At 55.2% G+C, this 20,961-nt stretch overlaps 2 protein-coding genes across 2 annotated transcripts in view; one reads left to right on the top strand and one right to left on the bottom strand.

Annotated features, from left to right (window-relative positions):
- Positions 1 to 4,623: 4,623 nt before the first annotated feature.
- HMG20B (high mobility group 20B) lies at positions 4,624 to 11,027 on the bottom strand. The gene is given in 14 exon segments (XM_017848000.1): positions 4,624 to 5,268; positions 5,698 to 5,783; positions 5,786 to 5,833; positions 6,697 to 6,778; positions 6,780 to 6,811; positions 6,813 to 6,923; positions 7,199 to 7,215; positions 7,218 to 7,268; positions 7,634 to 7,681; positions 8,298 to 8,418; positions 9,361 to 9,564; positions 10,146 to 10,254; positions 10,602 to 10,657; positions 10,947 to 11,027. Coding segments are annotated over 13 exon segments (960 nt in total). The 5' UTR covers positions 10,640 to 10,657; positions 10,947 to 11,027; the 3' UTR covers positions 4,624 to 5,255.
- An 18-nt stretch (positions 11,028 to 11,045) lies between these two features.
- MFSD12 (major facilitator superfamily domain containing 12) overlaps positions 11,046 to 20,961 on the top strand; it is a 32,446-nt gene continuing 22,530 nt past the window's right edge. Inside the window, exons 1-2 of the mRNA XM_017847974.1 lie at positions 11,046 to 11,169; positions 11,276 to 11,395. Of these exons, the coding sequence (XP_017703463.1) occupies positions 11,046 to 11,169; positions 11,276 to 11,395 (244 nt within the window). The remainder of the gene's footprint in view (positions 11,170 to 11,275; positions 11,396 to 20,961) is intronic.

Here is a 20,961-nt window from a genome sequence, read left to right as displayed (position 1 = left end):
TTTTTTGGATTTTTAGTAGAGACGGGGTTTCACCGTGTTGGCCAGGATGGTCTCAAACTCCTGACCTCAAGGGATCCTCCCACCTCAGCCTCCTAAAGTGTTGGGATTACAGGCATGAGCCCCAGTGCCTGGCTGCTATTTATTTAATCTGGTGTCTTGTTTGTCTCCAGGACTGGAGGAATGTCAGCTCCAGGAGGGTGGGAGCTGTTCCCTGCTCTGTCCCCATGCCCAGTGCCCAGGGCACAGTGCCTGGCATACAGCGGGTACTCAGTGATCTTTGGTGAGGAGTGAATGGATGTCCAGGTCACAGATGAAGGAGGAGACCCCAGGCACCAGGAGGCATTGGTAAAAATCCACTGGAATGCAATGCCGGAAACACCTATGTATCCATCAGATTCCTACCCAGGAATGTTGGCTCAATAAACAGCCATCCTGCCTGCAGTGGCGGGCCCTACAGAAGAGCCAGACACAGCCTCCACCCGGGAGGAGCCTCACAGACTGAACATGGGGAGAGGAAAGAAAGTAGCAGAAGGGTTTGGATGAGGTAAGAAAGTTTATGTAAGGCCTGGCGTGGTGACTCACGCCTGTAATCCAGCATTTTGGGAGGCTGAGGCAGGCGGATCGCTTGAGATCAGGAGTTCGAGACCAGCCTGGACAATATGGTGAAACCCCATCTGTACTTGGGAGGCTGAAGCAGAATTGCTTGAATCTGGGAGGCGGAGGTTGCAGTGAGCCGAGATTGCACCACTGCACTCCAGCCTGGGACAGACAGCACGACTCTGACTCAAAAAAAAAAAAAGAGCACGCGCGCGCGAGAGAGGGGGATTCACCTGCCTCAGCTCCCAAGTAACTGGAATTACAGGCATGTGCCACCATACCCACCTATTTTCGTATTTTTAGTAGAGACCAGGTTTCACTATGTTGGCCAGGCTGGTCTGGAACTCCCAGTCTCAAGTGATCTGCCTGCCTTGGCCTCCGAAAGTTCTGGAATTACAGGTGTGAGCCACTGTGCCCAGCCCACACAGCTTTTTGAATGTACCAAAACCTACTGAATTGTATGCTGAAATTTTTTTTTTTAATGAAAAACTGATGCAAAATGGTATTTTCCAGACCTGCCTAGAAATGAGAAACTCTAAATTTGAGGTGGTGGTACCTGTGCCAGGAAAGGGTGAAACCGACGTGGGGAGTGAGGGGGGTTGGCAGTATCGGGTTGTGTGAGTCTCCCATGGCAGCCGTAACAAAGCACCACGAACTGGGTGGGGTGAGGTGGCTCTTGCCTGCGATCCCGGCATTTTGGGATCCACTTTGGGAGGATCACTTGAGCCCAGGAGTTTGAGACCAGCCTGAGGAACCAGGTGAGACCCCATCTCTACAAAAAATACAAAATTAGCTGGGTGTGGTGGCACGCACCTGTAGTCCCAGCTACTTGGGATGCTGAGGTGGGAAGATGGCTTGAACCCAGGAGGTGCAGGCTGCAGTGAGCTGTGATGGCATCTCTGCACTCCAGCCTGGGTGACAGACCAAGATCCTGTCTGAACCACAAAGAAACAGCTGGGCACAGTAGCTTATGCCTGTAATCCTAGCACTTTGAGAGGCTGATTGCTTGAACCCAGTAGTTCAAGACCCCCGTCTCACAAATACAAACAAATTGGCCGGGCACAGTGGCTCACGCCTGCAATTCCAGCACCTTGAGGGCCAAGGCGGGTGGATCACCTGAGGTCAGGAGTTTGAGATCAGCCTGGGCAACATGGTGAAACCCTGTCTCTACTCAAAATACAAATATCAACTGGGCGTGATGGTGAGTGCCTGTAATCCCAGCTACTCAGGAGGCTGAGATGGGAGAATCGCTTGAACCTGGGAGGTGGAGGTTGCAGTAAGCTGAGATCAAGCCATTGCACTCCAGCCTGGGCTGTAATAGAGCGAGACTCCGTCTCAAAAAGAAAAAAAAAATTAGGCAAGAGTGATGGCAGGCACTTGTGGTCCCAGCTACTCACGAGAACCAGGTGGGAGGATAGCCTGAGCCCAGGGAGGTGGACGCTGCAGTGAGCTATGATTGTGACACTGTACTCCAGCCTAGGCAATATAGTGGGACCCTGTCTCAAAGAAAAAAGCTGTCGGGGACGGTGGCTCACGCCTGTAATCCCAGCACTTTGGGAGGCTGGGGCAGGTGGATCACCTGAGGTCAGGAGTTCAAGGCCAACATGGTGAAACCACATCTCTACTAAAATACAAAAAATTAGCCAGACATGGTGGCGGGCGCCTGTAATCCCAGCTACTCAGGAGGCTGGGGCAGGAGAATTGCTTGAACCTGGGTGGTGGAGGTTGCAGTGAGCTGAGATCGTGCCGTTGCACTCCAGCCTGGGTGACATGAGCGAAACTCTGTCTGAAAAAAAAAAAAAGCAGCAGCAACAGCAGTGTGGGATGGGGGTGGGCACAATGGCTCACAGCTGTAATCCCAGCACTTTGGGAGGCTAAGGCAGGAGGACACTTGAACCAGGAGTTCAAGATCAGCCTGGGCAACATAGTGAGACCCCCCCCTAAAAAATAAAAAATAAACAAAAACAAAGAACCACAAATGGGGGGACATAAAACAGCAGAAACTGATCCTCTCACAACTCCAGAGGCCAGAACTCCACAACGAAGGTCCTGGCAGGGCCCTCAGAGTCCCGGGGTAGAATCCTGGCTGGTGTCCACAGCTTCTGGCTGTGGGTGGCCTTCCTTGACGTTCCTTGGCTTCTAGATGTAAAACTCCAGTCTTGGCCTCTGTTGTCACTTGGCTGTCTCTTCTCTGTGTCTGTGTCCAAATTTTATCTTCTTATAAGGAGAGCGGTCATGTTGGACTTAGGACCCACGCTACTCCAGTAATGACTTCATCTTAACTAATTATATCTGCAGTGACCCTATTTCCAAATAAGGTCACATTCAGAGGTTCTGGGGTTCAGATTATTCTCCGAATTTTTTTTTTTTTTTGAGACGGAGTCTCGCTCTGTCGCCCAGGCTGGAGTGCAGTGGTGCAATCTTGGCTCACTGTAAGCTCTGCTTCCCGGGTTCACCCCATTCTCCTGCCTCAGCCTCCCGAGTAGCTGGGACTACAGGCACCCGACACCACGCCCAGCTAATTTTTTGTATTTTTTTAAGTAGAGACAGGGTTTCACCTTGTTAGCCAGGATGGGTTTTCTCTGAATTTTTTAGGATGTCTTATGTATGCCATTAAATGCAGAAGTCTCTGGAAAGGTTTGTCAATAAGCAACACACACATACGTACACAAAATAAACCAAACGCAGAACTCCCAGCAATCTGTATCTCCAAAAGAATGGAAAATGGTCATTCCAACAAAAGCATGTACAATGAATGTTCACAGCAGCATCACTCACAAGTAAATGGTAGAAACAGCCAAGTGTCCTTTGACAGATAGATGGGTCCATACAGCGGATTCATTCACACACTGGACCATGACAGCCGCCAAAAGGAATGAGGCTCTGATACAGGCCACAGCGTGGATGACCTTTGAGGACAATCACACTCAGTGAGAGAAGCCAGATACAAAAGGATACATAGGCCGGGCACGGTGGCTCATACCTGTAATCCCAGCACTTTAGGAGGTCCAGGCAGGCAGATAACCTGAGGTCAGGAGTTCGAGACCAGCCTGGCTAACACGGTGAAACCCCATCTCTACTAAAAATACAGGTGTGGTGGCACACACCTGTAGTCCCAGCTACTCGGGAGGCTTGAGGCAGGAGAATCGCTTGAACCGGGGAGGCGGAGGTTGCAGTGAGCCAAGATCGCACCACTGCACTCCAGCCTGGGCGACAGAGTGAGACTCCATCTAAAAAAAAAGGTCACACTGTATGTGGTCCCATATCCAGGACAGGTCAATCCACAGAGGCAGGAAGAGGATTTGTGGGTGCCAGGAGCTGGGGAGGGGATGAGAGTGACTGTTGATGAGGATGGGACTTCCTTTGGGGGTGATTAGAATGTGCTGACATTAGATAAAGGTGATGTTTGCACAAAATTGTGAATGTACTGAACGCCTGAATTGTGGATTTTAAAATGGCTAAAATGGCCAGGCACCGTGGCTCAAGCCTGTATCCCAGGGCTTTGGGAGGCTGAGGCAGGAGGACCGCTTGAGCCCAGGAATTCAAGGCTGCAGTGAGCTATGATTGGGCCACTGCACTCCAGTCTGGGTGACAGAGCAAGACCGTGTCTCTAATAAACAAACAAAATGGCTATAATGGTAAGGTTTATGTTGTGTATTTTACACAATAAACAAAACCGTGGCCCACCCAAAGTCAGTGTGCTACGAAGTGGACTTGAACCCCCGTGCGGACACAAGTTGAACGATGACCTGAGCAGCCGTGACTGTCCCCTGTGCTTCAAGTCCCCCATGTGTGCTGAGGCCACAGTACACAACTTCAGGTGGGGAGGGATGGAGACGCCTGCCCTGCCACTGACTTGCTCTTCCAACCCGGGCAAGTCTGGGCTCTCCTCTCCCTATCTGAGAAACTCCGAGGCTCTGCTAGACATAAGAAAGCAGGTCTGGTGCCCCCAGCAGGGATGTCATGGGGGCCCAGGCTGCACCTTCTGAACCCTCCACATCACCCCAAACAACCTTACACACTCACAAGCTTAAAACACAAATTTTACTTGTTTTTATTTAAAATGTCCGGATCCAGCAGTGGGAAGGGACCACCCCCACCAGGGTCCCTTGTCCGGAGGAGGGCAGGATGGGCAAGGCCGGCCCCCACTCATCTGCGGTACAGGCATGCGGAGGACGCCCCCCCACCCCCGTAAGTCCCCACAAGGTAGCTAGCTGCCTGTGTGGCCTACGGCACAGCCCCTCCATAGTGAGTAATTTGGGGGGTCCTGCTGTGTGCTAGGGTGGGTTTCGTCTGCCCTGCGTCCCGGGGGTGGCCGGGAGAGCCAGTGGAGAGCCAGTGGAGAGCCAGTGGAGAGCCAGTGGGGAGCCAGTGGGGAGCCAGTGGAGCGTGCGGCTGTCCTCCGAGGAGGGGCACCTGCGGTTGTGCGGTTCTTCTGGGTGTATTGCGCAGCGAGTGCTTTTTCTGGGTTCAGGGGGCTGGGGAGACTGAAAGCTAAAGGGATGCTGCAGAAATTTAATTTTAGGGGGGCTGGAGCCCCCAAGGTGCAAGATGGGACCAGGCCCCAAAGGGTGGACCCCCAGCCTTTCGTCCACGGGGTGGGGTGGGGCAGGGCTGCGCCCACAGCTTCTCGTCTGCATCGTGGGCCCGCCCACTCCTCACAGGTGCTCGCTGAAAGGAGAGAGAGGAAGGCCCGGAGGAGGCCGTCATCATCTCTGGCCCTCACCCCGGCCCTGGGGAACCCCAGAAGCCATGGCCCATCAGCTGCTCCAACAGATGCCAGGGTTGGGATACAGGGTGAACCCCTCTAACCCGGGCACTGGGATCCACCCTGAGAAGCGTTGGGGAAGTTCTGGTGCCCCCGAGTGGGTCCTGCCGGCTCGGGGGTCTGGCAGAACATCCCCGGCCATCTCAGCACTGGTGCATGGGGCGACCGCAGGTCGATCCCCCGGGAGGCGGTCTCCTAGTAAGATCACGCTGTGGAGGCCCACCCGGCAGCCCCCGCGGACCTGGGGAACCCCGGGGCGGGCACACCTGGGAACCCAGGCGCCCGCCCGCCGGCCGCCTCGCCCGGCTGCGCCCGCCTCGCCCGGCACACACCTGGCGACCTGGGACAGGATTTCCTTGATGCGGACGATGAGCTTCTCGTGCTGCGCAGGGTCGCGCTCGATGGCTCCGTGCTGCCGTGGCCCATGTAGAAGTCCAGAGTGCCCAGCGTGGGCGTTTCGCCCGAGGCCTGGGGGACAGGCCGGGTGGGTCAGGCAAGGTGCGGGGAGTCGCGGGCGGGGGCTCCAGGGGTAGAGGGGTGACTAAGGGCGTCGCGCGGGCGCTCGAGCTCAGGACCGGGCCAGTGGCAGGAGGCGCAAGGGGTGGGGCTAAGGTCAGTCCGGGCCTGGAGAAATGAGCAGGACAGGGGGTAGGGTGGGGAGGCAGGCGTCCAGGGTAGCTGAGGACCAGTCACGGATGGAGGGATACGGGGTCGGGGAGGTGACACTGGGGGACTGGAGGGCTGGGGGTAGCGTGGGGACGGCACTGGGAGGGGCGAGGGGGTGCTCAAAGTGGTCAGCAGGGCGTGGGGAAGATGTGATGGGGTCGTGAGGAGGTGGGACGGCGCGTGGCGAGCAGGGAGGCCGGGTCAGTGGTTCAGGCTGGTCGGGGACTGGGCGAGGGAGAGGGGCTAGCGAGGGTAGGGGGCCGGTAGGGAGCGGTGCCCAGAACCTCCGAGGTAGGGGGGACACAAAGGGGCTGCGAGGGGATCAGGTGGCTCGCGGGAGGGGCGATTCAGACCGGGAACAAGGTCGGGAGAGGTCGTGCAGGAGGCGCGGTCCGGTGGGGGGGCGAAGGCCGGGGACAGGGGCCGAGTAATGGGGCGCGGAGCGGAGCTCGGGGGTGGTCTGGGAAGAACCAGACGGCGTTAATGGGGTGGGGGTGCGGAAGGGGGCGAGCTGGGGGGGTGTGATGAGGCGCGGCAATAGCGGGGCCGGTGACTGCCGCAGGGGGGACGGCGCGATGGGCGGGGCCGGGTGACTGTGGAAGGGGGGAAGGCGGGCGGGGCTCGGTGACCGGGGCGGGACTGGGGAGATTGGGGCGGGGCCGCACCCGGCACCGCAGCGAGGCGAAGCTGGCGGTGAGTGCCTGGGCGCCACGGCCTGGAGCTGCCTGCTGCAGCGCCACGTCCTTCGTCCTCCAGCGCCAGCTCCTGCTCCAGACGCTCCGCGCGCGCTGCTCATGGCTGCTGCCGTGTGCCTCTGCAGCACCGCGGTTCTGCTCCTACGGGAAGGCCCACGTTCATCTTCCGCAAAACGCCGAAGCTCCGCCTCGCGCGCCTGCGCCGGGCGTAGGGGGAGAAGGGTCAGAGCCTGCGCCTCCCCATCTCCCCACCGCCGGGCTTTTGCCAGGGACGGTGCCCTTTGCCCGGGCTTCCCACTTGGCGCCGTCTGCCTCCTGCTTCCACATCAGCTGTGGGCGACCGGCGAGCCACCTTGGGCGCTCATAGGGAAACCTCCCGATCCGTTCTCCTCCAGCCTTGGGGCCCACTGCCCCACGCCCCGCTCCAACTACCCACTTTCACGAGTTCGCATCAGGAGCAGTTAACGCTCACCTTTGTTTTGTCCAAGACTCTTCAGTGAAGATGGGAACATCGAAGGTGGAGAAGCCATCGCCACGTCCCCACCCTAACAGGAAGGGACAAAGTGGTAATTTGCCCGGTGGTAGGGACGGCCACGCTTTCTGGTTTGCCCGGTGGTAGGGGCGGCCACGCTTTCTGGTTTGCCGGTGGTAGGGGCGGCCACGCTTTCTGGTTTGCCGGTGGTAGGGGCGGCCACGCTTTCTGGGTGTGTCCCAAGCCTAGGAGGGTCTCCTGGGGCACCCCGGGTGGGAGTGTTACCAACAGCGTCCCCACGGTGCAGTGGTGCCGCCCCTGCTTGCACACATCTGGGCGTGTGGCGATCGCTTACTCCCCGGAGCTCTGGCTCAGGGTTTTGGAAGCCTCCAGACCTTTCTCCCCCAGGTGCTTTGAGAGGAGGAAGGTCGCTTACCTTGTGTCCGTTCAGGAGAGTGTTCATGAGCCCAGAGCCCGAGTCTTCTGGCGGGGTAGGGGAAGGGCAGAGTCAGCCTCCCGGCCTCCAGTGACCATGCCCTGCACCCTAGGTCAGTGCTGTTCAGCTGGCTCCAGCTCCCCACCTGAGTCCCCCGAGGCTCCAGCTCCACACCCGAGTCCCCTGCGTCTGGGCATCCCCCATCGCTGTAGCGAGTGAGCCCCCTTCATTCCTGTCTGGTTATGTATCTTTCCCCCTACCATCCCACGGGACTGTGCCCCATGGAGCCGAGGCCCTGCCTGGGCTGAGGTAGCACCCCACAGAGCAGAACCCCAATTGCTCGCACCGGCCCCTTTCACATTTTTTTTTTTTTTTGAGACGGAGTCTTGCCCTGTCGCCCAGGCTAGAGAGTGCAGTCATCTTGGCTCACTGCAACCTCTGCCTCCCGGGTTCAAGCAATTCTCTGCCTTAGCCTCCGGAGTAGCTGGGATTACAGGCACCTGCCACCACACCCAGCTAATTTTTGTATTTTTAGTAGTGGGGAGGGGTTTCACCATGTTGGCCAGGCTGGTCTTGAACTCCTGACCTCAGGTGATCCACCCACCTCGGCCTCCCAAAGTGCTGGGATTACAGGCGTGAGCCACCGCGCCTGACCCCTCCCACCTTTCTTGATCTTCTTCTCCTGGATCTTCTCCGTGCACATCTTATAGGCTTCCGACTGCTGGTACGCCCGCAGCTCCTTCATGTACTGCTGCTTCTCTCTCTCGGCCTCGTCCAAGTACCGCTGGGGGACAGCACCAGAAGACCTGAGGCAGGGGCAGCCTCCAACGCCAGGACCCAGTCTTCATCACTTAGCTTTCACAGCACCCTCCCCTCTCCTGAACCTTCCATAGCTCCCTATTCCCTCCAGACAGACAGAACCGGCTCCTCAGCCTGTTGCTCAAGGACCTCCGAGCTCCCACATCACTTCCCATGCCCCGGGCTCATCCCCAACTCCGGCCCTGACAATCCACTCCTAGGCGCCAGAGTCATGGGCAGGCACCCAACCTCCAGGGTATGTGGATACCTGGACTCCCTCCTGCACCTGTTTTTCTCTTTGAAATTTTACTTACAGGGGTGCAAAGCGGTGGTGGCTTTTGTTACATTTCCGTGATGTTTTTGCAATTTTTAAACTAACAGTATATGAAAATCAGATTTCACAAAAAATCCAGGTCTTATCCTGACTTCTTAGACATATCTTTGTTGGTCACCCAGTTTTCAATCTGTCTTGCCTCTTGCTAGCCGCGCCCCCAAAAGCTGGTCATGGGCTGGCCACCGTGGCTAATGTCTGTAATATCAGTACTTTGGGAGACTGAGGTGGGCGGATCATTTGAGGTCAAGAGTTGGAGACCAGCCTGGCCAACATGGCGAAACTCCATTTCTACTAAAAATACAAAAGTTAGCAGGGCGTGGTGGCCGGCGCCTGTAATCCCAGCTACTTGGGAGGCTGAGACAGGAGAACTGCTTGAACCCGGGAGGCGGAGGTTGCAGTGAGCCAAGATCGCGACACTGCACTCCAGCCTAGGCAACAGAGCAAGACTCCATCTCACACACACACACACACAAAAGCTGGTCATGGGTGGGCATTTCACCAGGCAGAAGGAAAAGCCCTGCACGTGGAATCCTTTGGGGGTCGGGGCTACTGGTAGTAAGGGTGTCCGCAGGCCCTGCTCAGCGCCCCGCCCACCTGCTTCTCCGTTGGCTGCAGCTTGCTCCACTCGGCGCCCAGCATCTTGGTGATCTCGGGAAAGGGCAGATCCGGGTGGCGCGTGCGGATCTGCTCGCGCCGCTCGTTCAGGAAGCGCACGTAGCCCGTGACCGGTGCCTTGGGCCCATTCGGCAGAATCTTCTTCCGCTTCTTGCCCTTGGGCCAGCCGCGTTTCTTCACCGGCTGCAGAACCGGGCTGCGTCGTTGGGAGGGGGGCCTGGCGTACTGGGGCGGGGCTCAGAGGGGCATGGGCGGGGCCTAACGCTGTATGGGCGGGGACGGGGCGGGGCCTAGCTGGGAGGAAGAACCCGGAAGAGATGGAGGTAGGGCCCACTCAGGAGTCAGGACACGGTGGTTTAGAGGGGTCCCTGGCCAGGGGTGAGGGGATCCCAGAGACTATGGGCCGAGGTTTGAGCACAGGGGTGGCGTTGACTTAGGTTGTGGGCGTGGCCTCCGCGTGGTGGGCGTGGCTTCTTGGAGAAAGGACCCACAGGACCATGGGGAGGGTGCCGCCCCCAAGGAGTGGAAGTGGGCGGGACCTTAGAGTAGGCAGAGCTGGCATTGCGTGGTGGGCGGGGCCTGGACTTAGGGAGGCAGAGGACCTGTCAGGGGCGTGGCAGCTCGCACGGGGCGGGGTCTCAGCTTCCGGAGGAAAATCTGGGCTGTGGGCGGAGCCACAAGCAATTCAAATCCAGCCTGGGGCGGGACTTCCAGGCTGGGGCCGCAGCCCGGGGCCTCCCCCAGCTCAGCGCAGGGACTCTCACCTCCTCCTCGTGGGACCCCTTTTCGCCGGCGCGTGGACCCTCGCCGCGCTCTTGCTTGACAGCCACCACGAAGCCCCCATGCTGGCCCGGAGCCTTGCCGCCCGCCGGCCTGGAGCCAAGGATACCGGGGTCAGCCCCGTCCCTAGAGCCTCCCCTCCCCCAAACGCCCACCCCAAGGCTTTTAGACCCCCGACGACGGGGCTGCTGCGAGAGTGCACGAGCCCGAGGAAGCAGGGTCTGATGGGGTCAGTATCCGGGTAAGGTGGGACAAGCGGGGCTCCTGGGAGGAGGCTGGAGGCCGAGGTGGGGGGTGTAGGATTGGGTGGAGGGAGAAGCCCCCTGACCCAGGTTGTGGGGTGTCAAGACCCCGGCCGGGGTGACTGGGGCGGGGGTTCAGGAGCTAGGGCTGCAGCCGGGAAGGTACCGAGGGCGTGGGGAGGGAATCGGTGCACTCACGCGGCGGCCGCGCCGGGCTGCTTGGGGCCGTGGGACATGGCTGCTCCGGGCCGGACCTGGAACACGGACGAAGTTGAGTAGCGCCTGGGCTGACCGATGGCGGACGGCGAACTGGGGTATCCCGTGATGGAGAGCCCCGGGATGCCGGGCCCGGGGCGCTGGGGGGGCCGGATCCGGGGGCGGAGAAGTCCTCGAGGGCGGGCGCCCCAAGAATCCTTTGTTGGGCGATTGCCCCCCGGGAGGCCTGGGCCGGTTCTCCCCGGCCCAGGAAAGACCCCGGCCCGGCCCTGGGACTCCCGCACCCCCGCCCCCTCGCAAGGCCCGGAGTTCCGCGGCTGTTTTCACCTCCAAAGAAACTTTCCCGGACCTCTCGACTGCGCGACGCTCCAACCAACCGCCCGCAGCCCACCCCCGCCGACTGTCCCGCCCCTCCCCGCCCCCGGCATGCTAATGAGGCCTCGGCGAACGGTCCCATTGGGTGAGGCCTTCCCCCCGGGCGTGCCCATGCAGATACCGATCGGCGCGCCGGCCGGCGATTGGCTGGGGAGGCTGCTGAGCCGCGTGGGAGGTTGGTAAGGAAGGCGGCGGGCGGTGCGTCAAGTTCGGCTGCGCTCGGCCGCGCTCGGGACCAATCGGGAGCGCGTGGCGGACTTGCTGGGCGGAGCCTCTTAAAGGCCCAGTGGGCGAGGCGCGGACTCCTCCTCCCGCTCTGAGGGCGATACTCCCAGCAGCTGCCGGATGGCGCGACCGGCGGATCCGGGTCGGGCCCCGCCCCGGTTGCCATGGGGACGGAGGTGGGTTTGCTAGGGTTAAGATCCTGCGAGGCAGCCCCCAGCCCTAGGATAAGGTGGGACCTGTTCTTAACATCCTGCAAAACCTCTCGGAGACGTTTCCTATTTATTTATTCAGTTTAGAGCCCCCGACATCCGGATCCGAGGGCTTCTGGCCACAGGGGCTGCTCTCCTGTGGGGTCTCGGCTTTCCCTCCTGTGCAATGGGGACATCGCACGATGTCCAGGGCGTAGAGGCTGGGATGCTGCGAAGCTGAGAACGGGGTGTGGGTCAGGCAGGGGGTGGGGTTGGAAGCTGGGCTGGAAGTATTTGGGGAAAGATGGTGGTGAAGGGAGGTTACAAGGACCTCGTGGAGTTGGGTCACAATGCTCCACTCTGGGGGATCAGACCCAAGTTGGGGCTGCTCACTTTCTCTTTTTTTTTTTTTTTTTTTTTTTTCAGACAGAGTCTCGCTCCGTCGCCCAGGCTGGAGTGCAGTGGCTCAGTCTCGGCACACTGCAACCTCTGCCTCCCGGGTTCAAGCAGTTCTCTGCCTCAGCCTCCCGAGTAGCTGGGATTACACGCCTGCCACCATGCCTGGCTAATTTTTGTATTTTTAGTAGAGACAGGGCTTCACCATCTTGGACAGGCTGGTCTTAAACTCCTGACCTCGTCATCCACCTGCCTTGGCCTCCCAAAATGCTGGGATTACAGGTGTGAGCCACCGCGCCCAGCCCCCTTCCTCTTCCTCAAGTCCGCTCAAATGTCACCTGCTCAGCCAGGCCTTCTCCTATTTTTTTTTTTTTTCCTCCATAAGTTGGTTTCCTCTCTGTGGCCTGCCTGTTTGGTTCACAGCAGTGCCCATGGTGGGTGTTCAATACACATTCATTGAATCGTTCAAATGTCTAGGAGGCAGATGCAGTCAGCTACTTTGGAAAACAGACTGGCATTTCCTCAAAGGGTTAAATAAATGTGGAATCACCATGCAATTCAGCAGTTCACTCCTAGGAATATACTCCAGACAACTGAAAACAGGTGTTCAAACAAAAGCGTGTACACAAGCACCCATAGCAGCGTGATTCATAATAGCCAAAAAGTGAAAGCAACTCAAATGTCCGCTAACAGTGCATGGATCGATGACGCGATATGTGCCTACGACAGAATATTATCGGCCATAGGCCAGGTGCGGTGGCTCACGCCAGTAATCCCAGCACTTTGGGAGGCAGGCGGATCACTTGAGGTCAGGAGTTTGAGACTAACCTGGCCAATATGGTGAAAACCCAGCTCTATTAAAAATACAACCTGGGTGGGGTGGCTCACGCCTGTAGTCCCAGCACTTTGGGAGGCCGAGGCAGGTGATCACGAGTCCAGAGATCAAGACCACAGTGAAACCCGTCTCTACTAAAAATACAAAAAATTAGCCAGGCGAGTGGCGGGCCGCCTGTATCCAGCTACTCGGGAGGCTGAGGCAGGAAATGGCGTGAACCCGGGAGGCAGAGCTTGCAGTGAGCTGAGATCCGGCCACTGGCACTCCAGCCCGGCGACAGAGCGAGACTCCGTCCTCAAAAAAAAAAAAAAAAAGTAAAATACAAAAAAGTACCAGGCCGTGGGCAGGTGCCTGTAGTCCCAGCCACTCGGAGGCCTGAGGCAGAGAATGCGTGAACCCGGAGGCGGAGCTTGCAGTGAGCTGAGATCGGGCCACTGCACTCCAGCTGGGCGACACATGCAAGACTCCGTCTCAAAAAAAAAAAAAAACCAAATAAATAAATAAATAATAAAAATAAAAATACAAAACCTAGCCAGGTATGGTGGTGTATGCCTGTAATCCCAATTACTTGAGAGGCTGAGGCAGGAGGATCCCTTGAACTGGGAAGCAGAGGTTGCAGTGAGCCAAGATTGCACCACTGCACTCCAGCCCGGGCAACAGAGCAAGATTCCGTCTCAAAAAAAAAAAAAAAAAGGAAAAGAATATTAGCAGCCATTAAAAAAAAAAGTAGCAAGTCTCTGACACAGGTCACAGCATGGATGTACCTTGAAGACGTCACGCTCAGTGAGAGACACAAAAGACCACACAGTGTGTGATCAAATGTTCAGGACAGGCCCATCCACAGACACAGGAGGGGGACACATGGGTGACAGTGGGTAGGGAATGACTGCTGAGAGGGATGCGGTTTTCATTTGGGTGATGAAAGTGTTTTACAATTCTATTTCAGTGATGGCTGCATGACTTTGGAAATATACTACAAACAAGGGAATTGTATGCTCTAAATGGGTGCATTATACGTGAGTTAAGTCTCAATAAGCCCATTGTCCTAAGATGCAGCCCGGGGCTGAGGAAGGGGAGCTGGCCCTGGTATCTAGAGGGTTCCTCACGCCAGACCTGGCTCTGTTGCTTAATCAGCTGTCTGACCTCCCAGGCCTCCCCTGTGTCTCTCTGCTCACTTAAAAATAGCCCAGGTGAGGCCGGGCGTGAAGTCACCCCTCACGGCCATAGTCAATAACAACTTAATGGTACATTTGTTTTATTTTGTTTATTTATTTTATTTTATTTTATTATTATTTTTTGAGATGGAGTCTTGCTGTGTTACCAGTGCGGTGACGCCATCTCGGCTCACTGCAAGCTCCACCTCCCAGGTTTATGCCATTCTTCTGCCTCAACCTCTGGAGTAGCTAGGACTACAGGTGCCCGCCAGCTCGCCCAGCTAATTTTTTCTTTTTTTTTTTTTTTGAGACGGAGTCTTGCTCTGTCGCCCAGGCTGGAGTGCAGTGGCCAGATCTCGGCTCACTGCAAGCTCCGCCTCCCGGGTTCATGCCATTCTCCTGCCTCAGCCTCCCGAGTAGCTGGGACTACAGGCGCCCGCCACCTCGCCCGGCTAGTTTTTTTTTTTTTGTATTTTTTGGTAGAGACGGGGTTTCACCGTGTTAGCCAGGATGGTCTCGATCTGCTGACCTCGTGATCCGCCCGTCTCGGCCTCCCAAAGTGCTGGGATTACAGGCTTGAGCCTCTGCGCCCGGCCAATTTTTTCTATTTTTTAGTAGAGACGGGGTTTCGCCACATTAGCCAGGATGGTCTCAATATCCTGATCTCGTGATCCGCCCGCCTCGGCCTCCCAAAGTGCTGGGATTACAGGCATGAGGCACCGCGCGGCCTTTTTTTTTTTGTTTATTTTGAGATGGAGTCTTGCTCTGTTGCCAAGGCTGGAGTGCGGTGGCATGATGTTGGCTCACTGAAACCTCTGCCTCCCAGGTTCAATGATCCTCCTCCCTCGGCCTCCCAAGTAGCTGGGATTATAGGCATGAACCACCTTTCTATTAGGTTTTTTGTTTGTTTTTGTTTTTATTTTGACAGAGTCTCACTCTGTCATCCAGGCTGGAGTGTAGTGACACGATCTAGGCTCATTGCAACCCCCGCCTCCCAGGTTCAAGGGATTCTCCTGCCTCAGCCTCCCGAGTAGCTGGGATTACAGGCACCCGCCACCAAAACAGGCTAATTTTTTTGTATTTTTAGTGGAGACGGGGTTTCATCATGTTGGCCAGGCTGGTTTCCAACTCCCAACCTCAAGTGATCCACCCGCCTCAGCCTCCCAAGGTGCTGGGATTACAGGAATGAGTCATCGTGTCCAGCCTTCTATTAGTTTTTTTGAGATGGATTTTTTTTTTTGAGCCACCATGTCCGGCCTCTATTAGTTATTTTTAAATGTACAATTAAATTTGTCCAGGTGTAGTGGCTCACACCTGTAATCCCAGCACTTTGGGAGGCTGAGGCAGGAGGATCACTTTGAGGTCGGGAGTTCCAGACCAGCCTCGGCAACATAGCGAGATCCTATCTCTACAACTAATTTAAAAATTGGCTGGGCGTGGTGGCTGGTGCCTGTGGTCCCAGCTACTCAGGAGGCCAAGGTGGGAGGATCACTTGAGCCCAGGAGGTAGAGACTGCAGTGAGCTATGACTATGCCACTGCACTCCAGCCTGGGTGACAGAGTGAGACCCTGTCTCAAAAACAAAAAGACAAAAAAGAAGAAGAGTTTTCAGGTTGGTTTTGAAAGCAGTTTGGAGTTTCTTGGCGTCAACAAAAACACCTTGTTGCAGGAATATTTTCTAGAAAAGAAAGAAAGTAACTTAAGTCCAGACTGCATGGTATTCAGTCTAGTTCCTGCAAACTGTGCACGCCCATTCTGTCACAAGTGACATATAATTTATACTATTTGTGCCGGGCGCGGTGGCTCACACCTGTAATCCCAGCACTTTGGGAGGCTGAGGCAGACAGATCACTTGAGGTCAGGAGTTCAGGACCAGCCTGGTCAACATGGTGAAACCCCGTCTCCACTAAAAATACAAAAATTAGCTGGGTATGGTGGCGGGTGCCTGTAGTCCCAGCTACTCAGTAGGCTGAGGCAGGAGGATGGCCTGAACCCGGGAGGTAGAGGTTGCAGTGAGCTGAGATCGCCCCACTGCACTGCAGCCTGGGCAACAGAGTGAGACTCCATCTCAAAAAATAATAGTAGGGTGGGTGCAGTGGCTCATGCCTGTAATCTCAGAACTTTGGGAGGCCAAGGCGGGCGGATCACGGGTCAGGGATCGAGACCATCCTGACTACACGGTGAAACCAGTCTCTACTAAAAATACAAAAAAATTAGCCGGGGCGCCGGCTGCGGCGCTCTGCTAGTCCCAGACTACTCGGGAGGCTGAGCGGGGAGAATGCGCGTGAACCCGGGAGGCGGAGGCTTGCAGTGGCCTGAGATCCAGGGCCACTGCACTCCAGCCTGGGCAACAGAGCGAGCACTCGTCTCAAAAGTAAATTAATAATATAATAAATAATATAAGATAATAAATAATAATAATAATTTATACTATTTGACATTACATCCTTCTTAACTCTTTGAAAAGCCCATCTGGCTTGCCCCAAGTTATAGATCTGTTTTCTTAGGAACATAAAGTTCTCTCAATCCTAGCCCTTAGTGAACAGCAATCATAGCCGAAAGGCATATCATTTTATGTTTGTTTCTTGTTTTTGTTTGTTTGTTTTTTGAGACGGAGTTTCATTCTTGTCACCCAGGCTGGAGTGCAGTGGCACGATCTCGGCTCACTGCAACCTCTGCCTCCTGGGTTCAAGCAATTCTTCTGCCTCAGCCTCCCAAATAGCTGGGATTACAGGCATTCACCAGCACGTTTGGCTAAGTTTTTTTTTTTTTTTTTTTTTTTTTAGTAGAGACAGGGTTTCACTATGTTGGCCAGGCTGGTCTCGAACTCCTGACCTCAGGTGGCCGCCTGTCTCGGCCTCCCAAGGTACTAGATTACAGGTGTGAGCCACCATGCCTGGTCTTTTTGTTCGTTTTTTTGTCACTTATTACTATGATTTATTTGCCATTTTTTTTCTTTTTTTTTTTTTGAGGTGGAGTCTTGCTCTGTCGCCCAGGCTGGAGTGCAATGGCGCTATCTCGACTCACTGCAAGCTCCACCTCCTGGGTTCACGCCATTCTCCTGCCTCAGCCTCCCGTGTAGCGGGGACTGCAGGCGCCCGCCACTGCACCCGGCTAATTTTTTGTATTTTTAGTAGAAACGGGGTTTCACCATGTTAGCCAGGATGGTCTCGATCTCCTGACCTCGTGATCCACCCGTCTCGGCCTCCCAAAGTGCTGGGATTACAGGTGTGAGCCACCGCGCCCGGCCATTGTTTGTATTTTTAGTAGAGATGGGGTTTCGCCATGTTGGCCAGGCGGGTCTTGAACTCCTGACCTCAAATGATCCGCCCACCTTGGCCTCTCAAAGTGCTGAGATTACAGGCGTGAGCCACTGCACCCGGCCACATTTCTTTTTTAAAGTTTACCCGCACTGCATGGTGTATGGTGTAATACACATACATAATGTATGCATGTAATAATTACGACAAACTGAGGAGCTTAAACAAGAGAAATGTATTGTTTCACAGTTCTGGAGGCCAGAAGTCCGAGAGGAAGGCGTGGGTAGGGCGGGGTCCTTCTGAGGGCGGAGAGGAGAATCTGTCCCTGGCGTCTCCCAGTTCCTGGCATCGGCCAGCAATCCTGGGCGTTTCTTGTCTTGTAGGAGTGACACCCCGAGATCTGCCTGCATCTTCGAGTGGGGTTCTCCCTCTGTGCATGTCTACCCGAATTTCCTTTTTTGATAAGGACACCAGTCATCCTGGGCCAGGACCCACCCTCATGATATCATCTTAACTCATTACATCTGCAATGACCTTTTTCCAAATACGGTCACATTCTGAGGCCTTGGGGATTAGGACAGCAACCTGTGCATTCTGTGGGGACGTGATTCCACCCACGGCACATGCCTACACACGTACACGTGTGTGTATTCCTATTAAAGATGTGGGCCGGGTGCGGTGGCTCATGCCTGTAATCTCAGCACTGTGGGAGGCCGAGGTGGGTGAATCACTGGAGGTCAGGAATTCAACACCAGCCTGGCCAACATGGAGAAAGCCTGTCCCTACTAAAAACACAAAAATTAGCTGGATGTGGTGGTGCACGCCTGTAGTCCCAGCTACTCAGAAGGCTGAGGCAGGAGAATCACTTGAACCCAGAGGCGGAGGTTGCAGTGAGCTGCGGTCACACCACTGCACTGCAGCCTGGGTGACAGCGCAAGACTCCCTCTCAAAAAATATTAAATAAATAAATAAATAAAAATATAGGCTGGGTGTGGTAGCTCCCACTTGTAATCTCAGCGCTTTGGGAGGCCAAAGTGGGCAGGTCACCTGAGGTCAGGATTTCAAGAACAGCCTGGCCAACATGGCAAAACCCTGTCTGTACTAAAAATACAAAAATGAGCCACGCGTGGTGGTGCACACCTGTAGCTCCAGCTACTCGGGAAGCTGCGGCACAAGAATTGCTTGAACCCGGGAGGTAGAGGTTTCAGTGAGTCAAGACTGAGCCACTACACTCCAGCCTGGGCGACATGGCGAGACTTTGTCTCAAAAAAAATAAAATAAAGTGAGGACCTGGCCAAGTGCAGTGGCTCACACCTGTAATCCCCAGCACTGTGGGAGACTGAGGCAGGAGGATTGCTTGAACCCAGGAATTTGAGGCCAGCCTGGACAACATAGTGAGACCCTGTCTCTAAAAAAAATAATAATAAAAGTAAACAAACAAACGTGAGGTCCTTTTCCACTGTGTATGATACCAGTGCCTCCATGCTGTAAGCTTCAACTGCAGCCAGTTCTGTTTACTCAATAATATCTCTCAGATAAAGGGTCTTTGGTCTTTGTTTTTTTCTCGCTGTATCACCCAGGCTGGAGTGTAGTCGTGGGATCTCAGCTCACTGCAACCTCGAACTGCTGGGCTCAAGCGATTCTCCTGCTTCAGCCTCTCGAGTGGTTGGGACCACAGGTGTGCACCGCCACACCTGGCTGATTATTTTAAGTTTAGTACGGATGGGGTCTTGCTTTGCTGCCCACCTCCCAGGCTAGAGTGCAGTGGTGCAGTCTCGGCTCACTACAGCCTCCACCGCCTGTGTTCAAGTGATTCATCTGCCTCAGCCTTCAGAGTAGCCAGGATTACAGGCACAACTCACCGTGCCACACTAATTTTTGTACTTTTAGTAGAGATGAGGTTTTGCCATGTTGGCCAGTCTGGTCTCAAACTCCTCGCCTCATGCAATCCTTCTGCCTCAGCCTCCCACAGTACTGGGATTACATGCCGCCATTAAATTTTTTTTCTTTTTTTTTTGAGATAGACTCTTGCTCTGTTGCCCAGGCTGGAGTGCAGTGGTGTGATCTCAGCTCACTACAAGCTCTGCCTCCCGGGTTCACACCATTCTCCTGCCTCAGCCTCCCGAGTAGCTGGGACTACAGGTGCCCACCACCACGCCTGGCTAATTTTTTGTATTTTAGTAGAGACAGGGTTTCACCGTGTTAGCCAGGATGGTTTCGATCTCCTGACCTCGTGATCTGCCCGCCTCGGCCTCCCAAAGTGCTGGGATTACAGGCGTGAGCCACCGCGCCCCACCTTAAATTTTCAGTAGATATTAATCAACATGGATGGTTGGACTTTTCTGCACCACCCAGGGAGAGTCAGGGTGTGCTTGGTTCTCCCAGGCCATGGACAATCTCAAACCTCCTGGGGCTTTTTATAGAGGGAATTTAATACGGGGCATTGCTTAAACAGATGCTGGAGAGCTGAGAAGGCGATAGGGAAGCTGAAAAAGAGGGACAGGGGTCTCAGGCCTCTGAGGAGGGGGCACCCCACTGCTATTGAGGCTCAGGAACTCAAGGAAGCAATCTGAGCCCTAACTGTGGGACTTGGGCAATTTACTAAACCTCTGTGCCTCGGTTTCTCCATCTGTTAAGTGGGATAATTGCTGTGTCTACCTTTATGAGGTTGCTGGCTGGGATTGTCCAGGGAGAATCGAATACGTGTTACAGCAAACACTCTAGCTCAGTGGTTCTCATCCGGGGCCATTTCTGTCATGCCAGGGAATACCTAGCAATGTCTAGAGAGATTTTTCACTGGCGGACTCGGGGGGTTCTACTGGCATCTACGCGGTTGGTCCGGCACAGTGGCTCACGCCTGGAATCCCAGCACTTCAGGAGGCCGAGGCGGGTTGATCACCTGAGGTCAGGAGTTCGAAACCAGCCTGGCCAACATGGGGAAACCCCATCTCCACTAAAAGTACAAAAAACTTAGCCAGGTGTGGTGGCGGGCGCCTGTAATCCCAGCTACTCGGGAGGCTGAGGCAAAAGAATTGCTTAAACCCCGGAGGTGGAGGTTGCAGTGAGCTGAGATCGCACCAGTGTACTCCAGCCTGGGCGACAGAGCAACTCTCCGAGTCAAAACACAACAGCAACAACAAAAACCCCCAAGTTCCAGGCCCTGCTGTGCCAGAAGGTCACCACGCTTCATTATAGCTCCTCTCCGTTCTGCTGTCAGCACAAGGACTGACCAGCATCAATGTTAAAACATAAATCACAAGACTCACAGAACACGCTCCTTCTGGCAATGGGAAACCAGATACTCAACAGGACCCAAGGCCAGGCAGGGCCTGGCAAAGACTGAGTCACACAAAAACTGACTGAAGAGGCCAGGCACAGTGCCTGTCATCCCAGCGCTTTGGGAGCCCGAGGCAGGCAGATCATGAGGTCAGGAGTTCGAGAGCAGTCTGACCAACATGGAGAAACCCCTGTCTCTACTAAAAATACAAAAAATTAGCCGGGCGTGGTGGCTCATGCCTGTAATCCCAGCTACTTGGCAGGCTGAAGCAGAAGAATCACTTGAACTGGGAGGTAGACCTTGCAGTGAGCCGAGGTCTTGCCATTACACTCCAGACTGGGTGACGGACCCAGACTCCATCTCAAAAAAAAAAAAAGTTAGTTGGGTGTGGTGGTGGTCACCTGTAATCACAGCTACTTGGGAAGCACAGGCAGGAGAATTGCTTGAACCTGGGGGGCAGATGTGGTAGTGACCGGAGATTGTACCACTGCACTCCAGCCTGGGCGACAGAGTGAGACCTTGTCTCAAAAAAAAAAAGAAAAAAAAAGGGTGGGGAGGGAAGGAAGGAAGGACAGATTCCTTTCTTTTCTTTCTTTCTTTCTTTCTTTCTTTCTTTCTTTCTTTCTTTCTTTC

Source organism: Rhinopithecus bieti, unplaced genomic scaffold, assembly GCF_001698545.2.
Source record: "Rhinopithecus bieti isolate Rb0 unplaced genomic scaffold, ASM169854v2 scaffold_30687, whole genome shotgun sequence".
In the NCBI taxonomy this organism is placed as follows: Eukaryota; Metazoa; Chordata; class Mammalia; order Primates; family Cercopithecidae; genus Rhinopithecus; species Rhinopithecus bieti.
This window is presented reverse-complemented; position numbering and strand designations above follow the sequence as displayed.